General features: G+C 32.2%; 2 protein-coding genes across 2 annotated transcripts in view; both read right to left on the bottom strand.

Annotated features, from left to right (window-relative positions):
- Nucleotides 1–308: 308 nt before the first annotated feature.
- Nucleotides 309–820, bottom strand: LOC131859292 (MLO-like protein 2). Its single transcript, XM_059212884.1, has 2 exons — nucleotides 740–820; nucleotides 309–656 (listed from the first exon to the last, which is right to left on the bottom strand). The coding sequence occupies exons 1-2, from the start codon at nucleotides 818–820 to the stop codon at nucleotides 309–311; spliced, it is 429 nt and encodes a 142-aa protein (XP_059068867.1).
- A 237-nt stretch (nucleotides 821–1,057) lies between these two features.
- Nucleotides 1,058–18,929, bottom strand: part of LOC131859440 (MLO-like protein 6) — a 78,304-nt gene continuing 60,432 nt past the window's right edge. Inside the window, exons 11-13 of the mRNA XM_059213181.1 lie at nucleotides 1,370–1,543; nucleotides 1,247–1,282; nucleotides 1,058–1,129 (exon numbers count right to left, since the gene is read on the bottom strand). Coding sequence (XP_059069164.1) covers nucleotides 1,058–1,129; nucleotides 1,247–1,282; nucleotides 1,370–1,543 — 282 coding nt within the window. The remainder of the gene's footprint in view (nucleotides 1,130–1,246; nucleotides 1,283–1,369; nucleotides 1,544–18,929) is intronic.

Here is an 18,929-nt window from a genome sequence, read left to right as displayed (position 1 = left end):
CTATTCTTATAACACTTGATCAATTACAAATAGTAACTATTAACATTTTTTTAAATACATTTTTGTACAGCACATAAGCTATCTCTAAAGAAGTTTTCTCAGTTATTGACTTTGGTGTTTTTACCTTATTATGAGGCTAAATAATAAACCCTACCTCATTGGTTTTCTTATTTGTTGACTCATGCTGCTTCTACGTACATAGTTTTACTTGACTTAAGAGAACCCTCGTTGTTTAGGTCTTTTGACATATATAGCAAAACTTTGAAAGTTGCCATCATTTTGTTGCTCTTTTCTCGCAACAATCATTGTTACTTGGATAAGTGAAAGCTGAAATCAGAAGCATCTGTCTCAACGTCTTGTGTGTCTCCCTGTATTTCTTCCTTGGAATCATTATTGGCATTCAGGCGAAGATCGTAAGAAGATGAAGGTCTAAGCTTATGTTCAAATTGTTCCATTTGCTCTAAGCTTTCTGGGTCTCTTACACTTTTGTAATTGTGGAAAAGATGAACTGGAGAAGATCCTTCAGGTGAATTTGTTGGTCCACTTGATACATTTTCTTGCCTTTCCCTAAGGTTCCTCGTAGCTCTCTGGTGCCACTTCTTCAAGGACGTGGCTATTCTTTCACCAAATATGGTTGTTTTCATGTCTGTACCCATCTGCAATAACAAAACCCATATTTCAATCTTACAATGCTACTTTAGAAACAAGAAATGAAATCTGTTCAGCTATCAATACATACCTGTGTAACAAGAGCGTAGAGAGGGAGAGTTACATAGCTGCACAGTATTTGAACTGTAACCCTAATCATATAAAAACACATTTTTTTGTTAAAAATATGCCAATTTAATGTATCCTGATGATAGGTCATGAAGCTTGATGTGAAATATTTAATGTATCTTTTTCTTGTTAGTTCTCATCTTGAAGATAGATCATGAAGCTTGATCTGAAACGTTGATGAAAAATAATCTCAGGCAATCAAATATAAAAATCATCAAACTAAATTATTATGAACTGTAAAAGCCTCATGCATTCAAAAGATTTAGCAGGTCAAATAAACTTACCCCAAGCTTACTCTAACTACAATATTGGCGATCTGTTTGTGGAAGCAGGATTCCAGGCCATACTCATACTGCGTCAATTATATGAGTATGAATTTGTTAGGGCATAGAAAATTCTATCAAGCCAAGAATTGAACTTATCTAAAAATAGAAATGATAGTTTTTGAACGTAGATGTTTCTTCCTTACCCATGCCCAGAAGAAGAAAGCGAGTTGAAAAGCGCCCTGCAAAACAAGCATTCTACGATTACAATTTGTGAAACATAGAAAGATGAAACTTGAAAGAAGCTTTTCAGAAAAAAAATTTGTAACCTGAAATAGGGAAAAATGAATGAGATGGAGAATGAGGCGGGGTCGTTTGAACCAAAAGAGTTGATCATTGGGATTCACCACTGGAGCTCCTCGCACAACAGGATTTCTATCTTGGATGTCCAACGCCATTTTCGTTATGATAACTTGCAACTTTGTTCCCACTATTAGAAGAATCTGTCGAGCATAAGTGTTTCGGTATTGTGGGTTATAGTGTGTAATGAGTTTCTTAGCATAATTAAGAAATTTTATTTATAGTTTGGTGTTTTGTGTGTGTTGTGCAAGGGTTTGTAAAACTATTATTAAGCTTATCAAATACCATCGCTATGTATTTTTCATTTGTAAACCAAATAGTATTAGTTTGTAGCTTTCACAATGACATTGGCAATGTTGTAATAGTTATTGTGCATGAATTTTGGGGTTTGGAGTTATAATCTTTGTTGCTGTTGTAAATTAGATTTCACATCTAATTATGTCTTTTCCATTTCAAAAAAATGATCAATTTTAGTGGCATTATATTAAGTTTTATTTAATTTAGTCTTTTCAGTGCAAGATTAGCTGGTTAGTTTTTGTGGTTTCAATGTTATTATACTTTATATTGCAAATTTATAATTATCAAATATAAAATTAGTCATAAATTTTGGGTGAGGACATTACAAGTTTTTTTCTTATATCATTATCACACCTATAGTCTAGGATTTCCATGCACTATATTTATTATTATAGTTGAGGCTAAAAATTCCTAGTAGAAACAAGGTAATTTCACATTTAGTGGTTTTTACCATTTTTCGGTAAGATATATTCGAACTAGCTCAATTGAACTTTTGGATTTGTTCAACTTATGTAGATGACACACATGCTCACCATTTTTTTTAATACCTAACTCTTGCACATGACAAATTAGGCACACATGTCTTATGCACATACAAAGTGGTTAGAATCCACACCTACCTTCTCACCTCACCCCTTTCTTATATCCAATATCTAATTGTTTGCATATATTATATCAATAATATCATTACATGTTCGTTTTCTATAAATCTCTTGCGAAATGCGTATCATTTTTCTACAAGATATAACAGGTTATGAGAGTCAAATGGGTAAACTCTTGCATAGTATCAATGCTCTAAATATAGAAGAAACTTCTCACAATAGATATGTTTTACCAAGTGATTTCATTTGGTGGATCCTAGATCTAAACAGATCTCACTTTTTCTATTTTAGAATAATTTATTGTTTCTTCTAAGGGCATAGATTTTATCCCATATATCATAATTAGATGCAATTTTTTGAAATATTTATCAACAAGAGATAACAAATCTATTTTCACTACTAAAACTAATCAATTTATGCCTATTTTAATCTAAAACTTGCAAAAAGGTCTCAAAAAATATGTTGGTGTGAATAGGTACATTTCCTATCTAGTTTCCCCCTTTATAGAGTGAACAATGTGCATTATCTAACGAGCTCTTCATTAGGACATTTTCGCACATGTTAACATGTTAAGTTTAATCAAGAGTTAGAAATATTTTAAGAAATATCTTGTAGTCATGTGTCTTATCCCTTTTTGTCACATGACATAAGACTAAGACACTTGTCATCATCCTATTGAGTCACATCTCTCAATATTATCTATTTAAACAAGGTCTCATTCATACATTCCATAGACTAAATATTCACATCATTGATTACATTACATAAAATATATTTTAAATCTATTATTTCCAATTTATGCTCTTGCTAGATTCTCTATTTTAAAAGGATATTATGGTTTTCTCGTTGATCAAGTGAACTTGATTCCTTTAGTGACTTTAACATAGTATTAAAGCTTTTGCTATGTAAACGCCCTTCTCAAATTTGAGAGTGATTTAAGAAAAATTTATTGCAAGTTTACAAATATTATTGGATTTTAAAATTTTGATTACGCTCTTCTCTTGCATTGAATGATGACTTAGACAATTAAAAAAACTTGATAGAAATATCAAATCTGCGGGTTTGTTCTTTATGTAAATATTTTCAAACTATAATTTGGATCTTGTTAGTGCAAATCTAAGGTTGTCATTAACATAATTGAACTAGTTGCATTCTTGCTCCTAAGAGTTTTTTTTGGTACATTTTCTTAAAAGAACATATTTTTTCTTGTATTTTATAATAGTGTGATCAAATTGATCCCAATTTTTTTAAATTTTTGTTTTTTAGATTATGTGGCCAGATTTAACATATGCATATACTAGAACCGAATCCACTTCACTATTTTTGTCAAGTGACGCTTTTAATTACACTAACTAGAACATGTCAACCTTATATATTATTGAGAGGTCTCTTGATTGAGTGAATTTGTGGGTTAATCTTGTACTTTTGTTGGATTGACTCTCTTGATTAGTCTGTTGTGATAAAAGTTGAGGAATTTATCATGGATGTCCCAATATATTAAGCTATATAATTGAATTAATAAATAAAAACTAGAATGTGTGGCAACATCGTATGATGAAGAATTTCAAATTTCTTAACCTCTTTGTTTACTTTTATGAAGTGGTTCCTCAATCACCAAATAATTGGGAGAATGAAATTCATATTTTAATACTATTTATATTCTTGAAAATATCTATCTTAATTTTAAGACCAACACAAGGAATATTTTCTCATATTTTAATTCTCCCATTTCATCTTAGATTAAAAAATTTGAGTATGTATGTAGATCTAAATGATTTTCAATCATAGCTGATCTTGTTTTGGATATGTTAATTCTCCTAGATGATTCTGATATTATTTCGTATGATGAAAAAATATTAGAAGTGCTAAATTATTATAAAAATATTGAATACAAAAGAGCCATAAAATATTCTACTTCTCCTTTAAATACTTCATGCATTCCAACATTAGATGCTCACACTAAAGAATCTAGTTTCAACACAAAATCATTTGGGTATGAAAATAATAGTCCAATGGTAAGTATTAAGATCTCATATTCTCCATCTACTACTGCTTTTGATGATTCTTGTGCTTCTACATTCAAGACTACTTATGATTTAGTGTACCAAGATGTACATTATCTCCTTGATATGGCTACTTGAGATGATTACTTCATACACATTGTAAGTTTTCTTGTAGAGTCTCATATTTTAGGTTAGAAGACACAATTTATGATTTTCATCATATCTTTGATGGAGATGATTATTCCTTTGTTGTTGTGAAGAAAACCTTCAAACATACTTTTTGATTTGCCACATGATCATTATCACAGTTTGACATGAGTATGTATACCTTTGAGAGCCATTTGAGGGTGGCATAATTTTCTTTAGATGATATACTTAAGTATTTATATAATTTCTACATACATATCTGCTAGATTTTGCATTGTCATTTTTGTCAATGTGGCCTAGAATGCTTGATTTGGAAGGGGAAACTTTCAAGATCCACATGGGGACACTCAAGTAGTTTTCAAATAATACATGCATATTAATATTTCTTCCATTTTCTTTATTTGAGGAATAGGAAGAAATTAGTTATACAACTTTTGTATTGTTTCTTCCTAATCAGAAGAATGCTATATAACAATATTGGACCATTGTTTATGTAAAATTTTGAATATCACATTGCAATATATCGTATAGTCAGGGGGTTCCATATTTTATCTTCTTCTCTATTATGTGGGAATATTTCCCTAGCATCGATTTTTTTTCCTTCACATATTTTAAGAGCATTTTTATATGTATTCTTGGTATCTTTAAAAAATTATGTACCATTGGCTTTCTTTATTTTCTCCATATGTGAAAGATTACATTTGTACATGTGTACCTAATATGGTCTAGTATCTAGGACCCATCCTTATATCATTTTTGTTTTTTCACCATTCTTCCTAAGTTGCACTTAAGAGATCTTGGTGTGAACAAGGGTATTTCCTATCAAGTTTCTCTCTTTGTAGTATAAACAACACACATTATCTAACTAGTTCCTAGTTAGGACATTTTCACACATGTTCACATATTAATTTTACTTGGTGAATTAGGAATATTTCTAGAATTATCTTGTAAATAGGTGATCTTATAATACACTTGTCACCACCTTAGTTATTCCTATCCCTCAATATTTTCTATATAAACGAGGTCACACATTGTAGTGTCATAAATTCTCACCCTTTATAATTTTCACTCCTTTTTGGGCACTTTCTTTATTGTTCCTCCTTCTGGATCATTTTTATCCTATTTTTTGCCTTATCTCATCCAAAATGTTGTCATATTCTTATGCGGTAACCTATTCCAATATCCTAGGCCTATGCACTCTTGAATCACCCTTACTTGCTCATTTTTTGGATGGAATATGGCACCTAGTGCTATAGTCCCTCCAAAAGGGGCCTAAATTCAAAAGTGACAAAGTGTTGATTCTTGGAAGATATAATTTGATCTTGATAATTTGATATTAACCATTCAAATTCAACCTAAATGTGAAAATACCTTGAGAAACCTTAATAAAGGCATCATTTTGAATTCATTTTATCATCTTTCATAATTCACAAGTTTGATTTCAAGTTCTAATTCCTTCATTCAGGAGAAGATATAAGTACAAGCATCATTAAGCTACAACAAGTTATCTTCAAGTATGTTTTCATGATGGATTTTGTTATGATTTATCAAGTTGCTACATCAACACCTAGAGGCTTATCTGTGGAGAATTGCATCACCAATCTAAAGGTGTAATAATCTAAATTTAGCATTGTTTGGTTTGTGAAATTGTAGGGCTTTACCACCTAGAGAATCGATAAGGCCACTAAGATCCACACCAACATTAAGGAGGAAAGGTGAATCTGATTGATCTTATTGTCTAAAAGATTGAATGTAGATCATACTAGTGTTCCTCCTTGAGTTGAGTTGAAATTATATTTTAAATTGTACAAGATATAGGGAAAAACAATAAAGAATTGAATTAAAACAATAATAATAAAATTTTCTAGACTTCACACAGAACCACAAATAGAGATCTAAGAAGACAAAGTGGATCAAAACTAATAGCTGAAAATTTAGGCCAAATTGCCAGGACTAGGAGGTTAGTGCATCTTGGTCCTACAACTTCTGGGCAGACAAGCACGATGTTTTTTTGGATTAGGAAGATACATAGAATTCATTATTAGAAGATTGGGCTAAATTCTTGGGACTAGGGCAGTAGGAGCTACCCAATCATCATTTTTTGTATCAATAAAAGAAAAACCTATTTTTCATCGCCTATTAAGTTAGAATCTTTGATCACAACACCTGAATCAATATCCTATACATAAAAAGAGAGAAAAGGGTTATGTATATGGGTTTTGTCTTGGGTCAAACCCTAGTTTAGGAATTAACCTTCAATTGAATTGAAATAAAAAATTTAAATATTGAAGTGAATGTTGAAAAATATACCTTAGATCTACAATGGCTGATAGAAGATTGATGATACAATGATCTTTAGATGTGATCATAAATGTTGAATGCAATAACATGACAAACACATGAATGACCTAATAAAACATATATGCTTGAATGCAGATTGATGTGACTTTTCTCCATGATGCTCGAAGGAAATGGTGGGATGAAATTCTACCTTTAGTGCTTGAGAATTCTTGATGACAAATGCTTGACGAATGCATGAATGGTGGGATATGAGAGTGATAGAGTGTGGGTGTCAAAATAATCTAATAAAATGTCCTTATATAGGGTTTCCTATTTAAATTACCAATTAGGCCAACCTCCAATGATCAAGTGGAGCCATGGGGACCAAAATATATTGGTGAGGAGAAATGCCTACCCATATTTGAAATGGGTCTTATTTAAGGAGGACCAAGGTGGTGGGGGAATCTTAGTCTAGATAGGGGCACCCTAATACCTTTGTATTCCAAAAATAGGACAAATAGACCAGGAAATAAGGAGTCATAGCCCTGGAATGGGGCCCACTCAACTGTACAATCAAGTGACATCGGATTTGGAGTAAAAAGGTACTAAAATGAGCATAGGGGTAATGAAGATAGGAAATACTAAAGTAGGAGCATAGTACAAGGTTACCATTTATGATGCTACGTTTATCCCCCACTTTAACAAGAGTATGATCCTATACAAATACTTATGGTAAAGTATAAAGATGATGAAGAGGTAGAAGAGAAGCTAGAAGTAAGATCACAAAGATTTCTTAGGACAACAATAATCTTGAGGAAGCAAGCCCCCAATCTTAGGATCTTAACTTACACAATCACATGCAAGGACACACAAAACAAGACAAAGACAAAAAAGATAAACAAAGGTAAACAATGACAAAAGACACACAATAAAGGGGGATAGTACTAAAATATCCAAGTTAACTAGCTAAATAAAATCAGATAGTTAAAATATCTTAACCACTAATCTTATTCTTGGAGTACCATTACAAGAACACAAGTGGTCACATGAAAAGAGAATGCATCGAGTGATGGACCATGATCCAACAAGTAGAAAAGGTATGAGAACATGGGTAGGAGAAAGGAGAGAACATAGATGTTGTAGACTAGCAAGATGTGTTATGCTAGGTGATCCATGAGAAAAAAAGAAAAAGAGATCATGGAATTCATAAGCTAGTAAGCTGTGTTATTATAGGTGATCCATGGGAACATGACTACTCATATGACAAGTTATGTTATGTTGTGTGATTGATGTATAGAAGGAGATTCATAATAGTTTATAAAGTTGTATTATGATAGTTCTACTCATCTCAAAAATTCCACACAAGGAGGGTTGAATAGTATAGCGAGTTTTGTTATGCTAGTTGACCTAGCATAAAGAAGTTGAAAAAGGAAGAGCTCAAAGGTCTAGCAAGTAGCATTATTCTAGTCAACTCACCTTGCTATATATGTCATCATCTAGTTTTAGTATTTAAACATCTCATCTAATAATTTAGGTCTAGTTTCGAGCATGAAACAACCTGTATAAGACATGTTATTGAAAAACAATATGTTTGGTTTAAAGAATGAAAACATCTTATCTAAGAGATAGATCTAGTTACAAGAATGTACACCTCACATAAGATATACAAAAGGACTGGTTCTAGTCTTGAGAATGAGGCATCTCATCTAAAAGTTAGGTCTAGTTTCGAGCATGCAACAACCCATATAAAACATATAAAAAGATAGCCTATCAAGGCATTATTCTAAAAAAATTACAATTTTGAATAAAAAATATGGTACAAGGAGGGCGTGGTGTATGGCCCCCTTAAGATGTCAACATAATGGTATGTTGATAGCTTAAGGAAGATAGAAACAATGATACACAGCTTCATCACCAAGGATATATTCTTTAGGAAACAATGTACATAAATCCAAGCTAAAGGAGAATGACTCTTATAAGAAAGGAAAATATATTTGTTAAAGAGATATCTTGCAACAAGTGTAAAGGCATTCTTGATCAAGGATAACACACTTTTGACCCTAAGTGAGGGGTTCACTTATTATAGACATACATTGTCAAGTGAAGAAGAGCTTGTATTCAAGGATAAACACCTCTTGCATAAGAGAGGATCCTTGAGAAAACAAACAACTTCACACAAGGAATGACATTGTATCATAAGAAAATACCACTCATCATAAGAAAAGTGGATCCTTAGAAAGCATAGGACATAGAAGATAAAATCAATACCCCCAAAGAAAACAAACAAAGAGAAGAATTAAACTCCTTCTAAAGAGAGATTATACATTAAATATGTACCATTTCAAGCAAATAATAGGTCCTAACCAAGAAACACACATGTACTCAAATGAAGGGTAATTAAATATGAGAAAGGATTTCAAGTTACAAAAAATATAACTCAAAGGAAAATGCAATCTCTGAAAAAGAGAGAATTAAATATATTATCCTCTCTCCACAAGAAAAGAGATAAGGAATAATTATGTTGTTCTCCAAGTATGATTGGAATTGAAGATGCATCACTACACATGACAAAGATCCCTCAATAAAGTTAAGCTAATAATGTCATAGGGTAAGGAGCACCATAATAAGGTTAATGTAGTGCTATGGTACTACCTCTTCACCAAGAAAAAATGAAAAATTAGTTGTAAAAGCTATGCGAGCTTTGATAATATTGGTATTTAAAAAATTCTTTAAAAGCTTTACAATTTCCATGAGAATGGTAATAAAAATGATTAAAAAGACAATGCTCATCACCCTCTTTGTTCTTATTATTATATTTTATGAAAGGAAAAATATCATGCTTATCATACCTCAATCTCCAAAAGATTCTTGTACAACTGATTTTTTTTAATTGTCAATATGGATAGGTCTTTTCTCTTGAGATATAGGATAAGGTATTCTAGTGGAAGGAGAAGGATTGTTTTCTTGAGGAAAGAGAACTAGTAAAGAATAAGGAGGATTATTTGATAAAGTATGTTTGGATGGACGATAGTTTCCATGACTTATAAAATAGTCTTTAAGAATTCAAATTTTACGAGCATCCTCTGTAGATGTTTGAGAATTAGGATATGCCAGACCTTCTTTATTAAATTGTGTGGGCGGGTCTATAGGGATCTTAATTCCTTGTTCATTTTTTCCAAGTGCCTGTCCTCTATAGCCTTGTTTTGAAATCATATCATATCTAACTTCATAGGATGTTCTCAATTTTAAAGGAGAAGGTATTTCATTATGTATTTCTTCAAACTTTGTTGTGTAAGGAAAATTTTAAGGGTCAAAGGGATAATTATATGAAGAAGGGATATCCTTTATAGGGAAATTCTCCTGTTTTATCATCATTATTTATCTACCCTTTGGAAGATTGTGAAGGAGGATTTTCATCATCTAAGGCCTCATCTTTGCTCAATTTTATGTTAGGAGATAGGTCATGAATAAAGTATATAACATCATATTTCCGATAAATATGTTGGTGATCAAGATAATCTTTAGGAGAATAAGAAGGATCTAGAGAGATTGATATACCAACATGTTTAACTTGACCCCCTTCCACTAAAGTACTTTTATGAGAATAATAATGTGTCTTTTTTTATCTTCAATGCTTCCTTCATTAGAGAGATAATTGATAGGAGTATTGACTTTTTCCTCATGAATAAAAGGTATTTTAGGAGGGGTACAAGAACTCATTAATTCTTCATCTCGAGGAGGAATACCCTGTAAGGAAGTGAAAGCGACATTAAGGAAGGTATTTATGATATCATACTCTTCCTCTAGGATATCCTTATTAGAGTGGGACATCTTAGGAGAAAGATAAACATCATTCATCAAAAGTTCATTCCTAGGAGAGGAAGTTTTAAAAGAAGCGCTAATAATCTCTTCTTGCACTAAAGTGTCTTTAAGGGTAAGAGGATCCTGGGGAGAGAGAAAATCATAGTTATGGATGAAGAGAAATATGAACTATCATCATAAGCACAAAAAGGAACATTATGGAGATCTTGAATTAAATTTAAAATTGAATTAGGAAAGCAAGATAACAACTACATTTATTATCGGGACCAAGAGGGTAGGGCGCCCTGGTCCTACAACTTTAGGGTAGAGAAGAAAGTTGTTATTTAGATTAGCCTAACACACATAATTCACTATTAGTAGATCAGGCTGAATTCCCAGGACCAAGGTGGTGGGAGCTACTTGGTTCTCCTATTTTCATGACTGTAAAAGTTGAACCTATTTGTTATCACCTATTTTGTCACAATATTCGATCACAACACCTAATAGATGGAGAACCTTATATTAATATATGCAGCCTATCTCAATAGATTATAACCAAAGCTACAACTATAAGTCCATACTAGTGGGTTATAATGATATTGATTTCAAACCTATCTCAATGCAATGCAACTAGAGCTTACTAGCTACAAAATTTTGATCAATTTGCAAAAATAATAATGGAAAACCTAAGATAGGGATAGAAATTTAAGTGAATCCTAAGTAGCAAAGAATATATGGATAGTATCATAACATTAGAGAACAATATATATTCATCAGCATATACAAAAGGATACATGTAATCCTTAGTCTTCTGAAAATGATTTGAATCGTTCAAATCTTTTACTTGCTTCACAGAAATTTGATCTCAAATTTTGTTCTTTGTCTATATGCCGAGTTATTTGAATGATGATGGAGGTGGATGTATAAGTTCTTTTTTTGTTTCTCACTTAATATGATTTCCTCTTTTGTCCTCTAAATTTTATTAGCCCTCTACAAATTTTTTTGTGCGACTATAGACCTAAAATGACATATATAAAACAAATATGGTGGTGTAATTTCTTTGGCCCTTTTGAAATTCTCTTTCCAACTCTAAACCATTTTCTTGTCTCCTATATTTTCTTATTCTCAAAATTACTTGGACCTTCTCACTCTTTCAATTATTTTCAACATTCCTACATTGCATTCGTTTTGTCATTCCAAGTCCTTTCTAAGTTTCATGGTTTCCCCAATGCGACTATTAAGTAGAGTTTGTACTTATTTCTCTACCTTTTTCAGTTATTTATAGATTATAGTCCATTGAAATTTGATCAGCAGTATATTAGGATATGATACTAATCATCTTCTCTATGAAATTCCTCAATTTTAGGTTTCACATATTTTGTCATCTAATTCACAGATTCTATAATTGTATGGAGATATTCCATTTGTGAAAGCCTCTCCTCTTGATGTCATTAGGTGATTAATATTTTCTTTTATATTTTCAATTCTCTTCTTGATATATGGTAGGTCTTATGATCCCCTTTTTAGGGAAAATGTTTTCCAGTATAACCTCTAGTACTTTAATTAATGATGATATATCATAACCTACACAAAAAATTAGAAGTTAGTAAAACAAAAAAGCAACTCGCTAAACCATCATCATCAAACATAATTGAGGTAGGTTGGGAATGTGTTGATCCATTCTAATGATAGGAGTCATCATGAGTATGTTACAACTTTATTTCCCATACTATTAAACAAATCTATTTTCCTTCATGAAAGTTTCCACATCCAACTCACAATGATTGACGCATTTTATAAATTTTTCTCAAACAAAGATTAATCAACAAAGATGCCAAGCCATCCTATCGATTCCCATATGCATTGACGACATCTATTGTGTACAATAACTGCTTCTTGTTATTCCAGTCCCTTCCAACTAATATGATCTCCAAACTAAAATAAAGATTGGAAATACAAATCAAATCCTCAAAACTTATCCATTAAAATCAAAGATATACTTTATAACCTATGAGTTTTGTTCTAAATTATTTAGATAGCAGTTTTAATATCCATCATACTTTCATGAGAGTTGTAATATGATCTCCAAACTTAAATGAAGATTGGAAATGAAAATCAAATGATCCTAAATATTTGTCTATTAAAGCCAAAGATAAACTTTATAACCTGTACTTTTATTTTGAACTATTTGGCTAGAAGTTTGAATGTCCTTCATACTTGAATGAGAGTAACTCTCTCTTTCCCCCTATTAGTTACAAATATAATTTTCTATCCAATATTCCAACCTATTCCCTTCCCTATAGTAGTGTTTCAACTCACATCAATCACATTTATCTAATATTTCCCAAACATTTTGAAGGATGTAAATAATCTTCCAATTTTGGCTTTCTTTCTTTCTACGTGTATTTAGAATTTTTAAAGTCACTCTCAATCTAATTATTGTCTATATTTATAGACAAATAAATAATTAAACCTTTATAAAGTGCAAGTTCTTCAAAGATGTTATTAGAGGCTGATAGAAAATTTAGAGACTATGTTGCTAAAATACTCCCTTTGTGATCCTAGATAACACATCCTCCACCTACTTTCTCTGGATTTCCTTTAACTACGCTATCAAATTTTAGCTTCATTTTACCCATGGGAGGAGGAATCTAAGCAATCTTTGATAGATCCAATATTTTCTTTGGGCTTTGAAAAATACTTCCTTGAAAAGGTAACTTTATATATGGACACTCTTTGAGCATAGTAGCATCCCTAACTAGAAAGTGATCATTCACCTATTTAGTTTTTCTCACAACAGAAAATATTACCTCTAAGATTTCTTTTTCTATTTGCTAGATTACTTGGTCTAAATTTTATTTTCCATACCTAATAATCCTCATGTTTTGTTCCCAACATATGTTCTAAATGCTTGAAAATAGAGTTGTCTTGTAAAAAATGAGCCAACTAGATAATACACCCCATAGAGTGTTTTGAAGGGGAGACAACCAATGTAATTTTTTAAAAATTTCCTGCCAACATGCTTGTACTCATAATTTAAAAGAAATTGATTAAAATATTCTTGTGTAACACCACAAAGGACACATTAGAAGGAATGAGAAATTCCTAGTTTCTCTATCCTTAAACTTGTAAGAATTCTATTTTTCAATGCCAACCTTGAAAAAAAACCCACCTTAGGAAGATTCATATCATTCCAACAAAAAGAAAAAGTTCTCTAATTTCCCTCTAAAGCCCCCTATTTTATTATTGTCGTGTAACCAAGTTTAATTGTATTGTCTCCTATTTTAGATGGAATCCATATAATTTTGTTTGGCTTGTTAGAAAAAAATACTATCCTTGTTTTAAAAATACTTTGCAGAAATAATTATTGATTAGGTGGAAATGGAAAACTATGTATGAATTTCCATCTAATAAGATTTGAAGGTTCCTCAATTGAATGGAAATAGTCACTAGCTTTCGCTCTCCATAATTCTACTAGAATGTGTCTTCCTTGTGAAAGATTTTTAAAAAAATTAATGATGGATGGTCATTCCAATAATCTTCCCAAAAAATAGCATCGCCACCTTTGTTTATTTGCCAAGTCAAAAATAGGATTATGTTCTCCCTAAAATTTATCATGAATTCCTACATAAATAAACCTTGAGGAGTGTTAGTGATTGTAAAAATTCTCATTTCGTCCATGGAATCAAAATAATTGACTTGCATTATCTTATACCATTTAGAATTCCATTTAGTATACATGTGACACACCATTTTAGCTCCTAGTGAAAGGTTTATTTCCTCCAAATTATGTATTTCTACTTCCCCTTATTGTGTGTCTTGACACAAGTTATCGAATGCAACCAATGAAATATTTTTCTTATTGTCTATATTACACTACCACAAAAAAATAGATTGTTTTTTTTCTCATGAAGAATTTTTTTTGGAGATTTCAACACTACCATATAATAATTGGATATTGCATAGAGGACTAATTTAATTAGCTGTAAGAAACTTGCTAAAGAGAGCCACCTACTTTTCCATGGAGAAATTTTATTATTGATGACTGATAATACAATCTATCAATATGAACTTCTATTTTCTCTTGAGAAAAAATGAATACCTAGATATTGGTTTGGTAATTCTACTATTTGAAAGCCCGAATTCTAAACAATCTTTGCCTTCAAGCAAGTAGGAGTACTGAAAATATACATTTGGTATTTCCCTACATTAACCTTTTGACCAAATATATGGTTTATTTGCCCAAAGTTATTTGCCATTATTTGTCTTCTGTAAGTGATGTTGTCGCATAAAAGAGAGAATCCTTAGCAAAAATAGAATGAGTTTAGGACAAGGTAGAATTTGAGATTGTTATACCTAGCCACTTTTCTATTTCATGATATTTGTGTAAATCTCTACTCAAAGCCTCATCTAGAATTACAAATTTAATAGAAGACAGAGGATCTCTTTGCCTAACACGTTGGGAGGAGCTGAAAAATCCCACTAGAGATTTATTTACTATAACTGAAAACTTTGCTCTAGATAAGAAAGAATCCACTTTCACCATTTTGAGGAAAAACCAAATTTCTTTAAAACTTGCATCAAGAAGACACAATGTACCTTATCATATGCTTTCATCATGTTCACTATGATAACAAAAGTATAAAGTTTCTCAAAATGGATAGTATGTAGTATCTAATGTGCTACCAAAGACCCTTGAAGTGTTTATCTACATAAAAAAAAACCTTGCTACTCCTCTAACATTATCTTGGGTATTTAAGAACCGGAGTGATATAAATTGTTTTCATGAAAATCAAGTAAATTGAATTATAGAGAGAAATTGGCCTAAATTTTGCAAATGTCTTTGGATCTTGTATCTTTGGGATAATTGATATATGAGTGAAATTTAACTACTTCAATAGAGTTCTATACTTTCTAGATTCTTCTAATGCTCTTAGCAAATCCATACCTATGAAGGCCCAACATTTTTGAAAAAAAATGGATGTGAAGTCGTCTATCCCTGGGGCCTTGTTAGGGGATCACAAAAATAATACTTTTTTGAACTCTTTTAAAGTGAAAGGTTTCATTACACAGTCATGATCCACTTGAGATATAAAAAATGAGACATTTTCTAGTAAATCCAGTCTATTTTGCTCCACATATTAAGTTTCAATTGACTATTTTCCTAGCAATAGCAAAAAGAATTTAATTTCTTCATCTTGAATATCTTTCTCATTGTATAAGGGATCACCATTTGTACTATCTTTTCTTGTGAAAATTATTTTCAATTTCCTTTTGATCCTTGTTGAGGCATGGAAGAATTTATTATTGCTGTCACCTTCCTTTAACCATAGTTCCCATGATTTTTTCCTCCCATAAATCTCTTCTCCAATTAGGACTTATTAATATTCCAATTGGACTACCTTTTGAATTTCATATAAAGAAAAATCCATAAATTGTGCTATAATGATTATTTATTTTCTAACACTATTCTTGCAAAATACATTTCTAGTAAAAAAAGTTTCTAAAATAGTGAACATTCTAAAACATTATTTGACTTTTGACAAAATGTTTTTTTTGTAAAGTTGATACATTCTCAAACCAAGGACAAAAGGAGTATTCATCCACCATTCTTGTAAAAGGGATAAGAAATGAGAGTCCCTAAACCAAAAAGTCTCAAATTTGAAAGAATGATTTCTAGAATGAGCCTATTGGTTTATGCTTATAGGAAAAGATATGACAAAGTGATCTAAACAAGATAATTCTTGAATTTATGAGAAAAAACAATAATGGAATCCAATAGCCAATACAAACTCATGAGAAATATGTCCAGTCTTTCAACTATTTAATTAAAGTCTTTCCTTTTATTTAACAATGTGAATTTTCCATTAGTTGGAACCAAATCTAAAAGGCTATTTTTTAATGAAAGAGGAAAAAAAATTCATTTCTTTATGAGGAGGAAAGATTTCTCCTTTTCTATCATCCAAAGAGACTTGCATTAAAATCTCTAGCTAGAATTACTTGTTGGTATTATTTTCATTGATGTCAAAAGGATATCAAGGGAGGTTGCAGTGATGCAGGCAACAGTCATGCATAAGGATGTCAAGGAAGGTTGCAGTGATGTAGGAAGTAGTCGCACGTCATGTTATGCTAGAGAGGTTTCAACTAGATTCATCATTGTGGTTTCGAATAGATTCATCATATTCACATGTCGATCACGTCGGCAAAACTCATTGAGTCATGTGTTGTGGGTGATATGTTGTGATTTCCACATGGTAGCAGCTATTTGGTTCATGTGCATTTGAGGTTTATGTGGTGTGCTCAAATGTAGGAAAGAGACCCTGCGTGATAACATTGTTGACAGATCAATTGGCCTATCGTCTTATCCTGCGATGTTCCTAAGAGAGAGTGTTGACCCCACGGGATAACACTTGTGAAGTGCACATGATGTTTCTTCTTATCCCATAGTATGTTGGACGAGTGTTAAATACCCTATGGAAGAACACTTAAGTGAAGAGATCATTGTTATATCTTATCCCACGTTGTCAAAATCTGACTTGTTGAACAAAGTGGTCCCTCTTATCTCACATTGTCAAAAGTGATGAATGATGGTTGTTCCAGATAAGATAGTCAAAGGAGGTCAAAGTGGAAAGATGTTCCCTCTTATCCCGTAATGTTAAATGTGACTATAAAAATTCATGCAAGATAAGAAACTAAAGGGAAGATTGTAGGTTCCCTTATCTTGCACATGCTAAGATTCTCATAAAATATCATACAGGATAACAATTAATAAGGGAAAATAACACACCTCGTTATCCATCATCGTGCAAACCTGAAGAGAGATTAGTTTCATGAGATAAGAAATCAAAAGGATATTGCTTGAAGACACTTACCCCACATGAGACAAGGATGATGTTAGTGGGCCCGCAAGATAAGAAAAACAAAATAAAGTGAAGGGCCCGCTTATCTCATGTGAATAATATGGGATGTGAAGAAGCCCACAGGATAAGGAAAAACGAAGTAGGCATTGAAGGGTTTTCTTATCCCATGTGACCAAGCAAGGATGAGAAGAGACTCATGGGATAAGAAAAAGAAAAAACAAAAGAGGAAAACCTTATCGCATGTGGGTTAAAAGGAAAACAAAATATTGTGCGGTCTAACAAGTGAAAGCATGGCATGAAGAAAACCTTATCCTGCATGAGACAGATGATTATGCGGTGGTCCTGTGGGACAACAAAAAGAGAAGGATACTAAGGAAATCCTTATCCCGTGAGGGTTCACAATAGTAAAAAAATTTCTATGGGATAAGAGTACAAAGGAAAAAGAAAGGTTTCCTTATCTTGTGCATCCCTACGGTGATAAGGAAAGGGCTGTAGGATAAGAAATCAATAAGACAAAGGACAAAGGCTTATCCCGCGTAGGTTAAGAAGGTACCCATACGTGACACGGGCTAATAGGGAAAAATGAAGGCTTTTTAAGAATAACATAAGCTTATCCTACGCGGGTAGAACATATATGATGTGCGTGGAGTTCAATGGAACTGAGCAGCCCAATAGTCCACATGGGCATTGACCAAATTTGACGCGACAATGTGGCATGATTGGAGCAAATCAGAGGACACTTGTTAGAAAGATGAAAGGGTATTTTGCAAATAGAATTGGAGATTGTGATCGACTTTATGGCCATATCTGCAAGTCGATAGTCTCAGAGGTTCAGGTGGATGTTTGACTAGGTTTGACCAAGTGACTTGGACACTGAATAAAAAGATGTTTGTATGCTGATAGAAAATTGATGGACATGGTGGTTGACTAACCTTGACCATCTAATATGGATGAAGAATATGAAGAAATGAGGCTTCCTGATGAATAAGAAACAAATTAGATATTGCTAAAGTCATTGATAGTGGATTTGAGTGTGGTATTTATCAAACTTTTTAGAGAGGATGAAAGAAGCGTTAATGGCGACAAAGTTACAGGTAGGTTATGAGGCTCGAAGAAGGATTGCAGATTGTTTTGGGCAAAGGAAGAGTACTAAACCTAGTAATCCAAGTATAGAGAATGATCTGAAGATAGATAGGATGCATTTAATTCAGGAAGTTAATCTGAGATCTTATTCAAGACAGAGAATAAAATCTCTTTAGGTACAGACCTCCAAGACAACCAAATTTAATAAATATTCAAGATTGCAGTAGAAGAAAAACCTGATGTGTATAGAGTCGATCTAATCCAATAGTAGCTATAAATGTGATTCAACATTTTGGTAGGTGTGGATATAGAGACAAACATATAGGTGGAAATAAAGATATCTCCATGAGTCGATTGTTTTGAAGTAGTGCAGTGAAGTATAGAGAGTGTAGTTGTTGAGAGAGAGAGAGTGTTCGTACGAAGAAAAAATAAAGAAAGAATAGAGAATTATGGAGA

This window comes from Cryptomeria japonica, chromosome 10 (assembly GCF_030272615.1).
Source record: "Cryptomeria japonica chromosome 10, Sugi_1.0, whole genome shotgun sequence".
NCBI classification, from domain to species: Eukaryota; Viridiplantae; Streptophyta; class Pinopsida; order Cupressales; family Cupressaceae; genus Cryptomeria; species Cryptomeria japonica.
The sequence above is the reverse complement of the archived record's forward strand: the minus strand, read 5'-3'. Positions and strand labels throughout refer to the sequence as shown.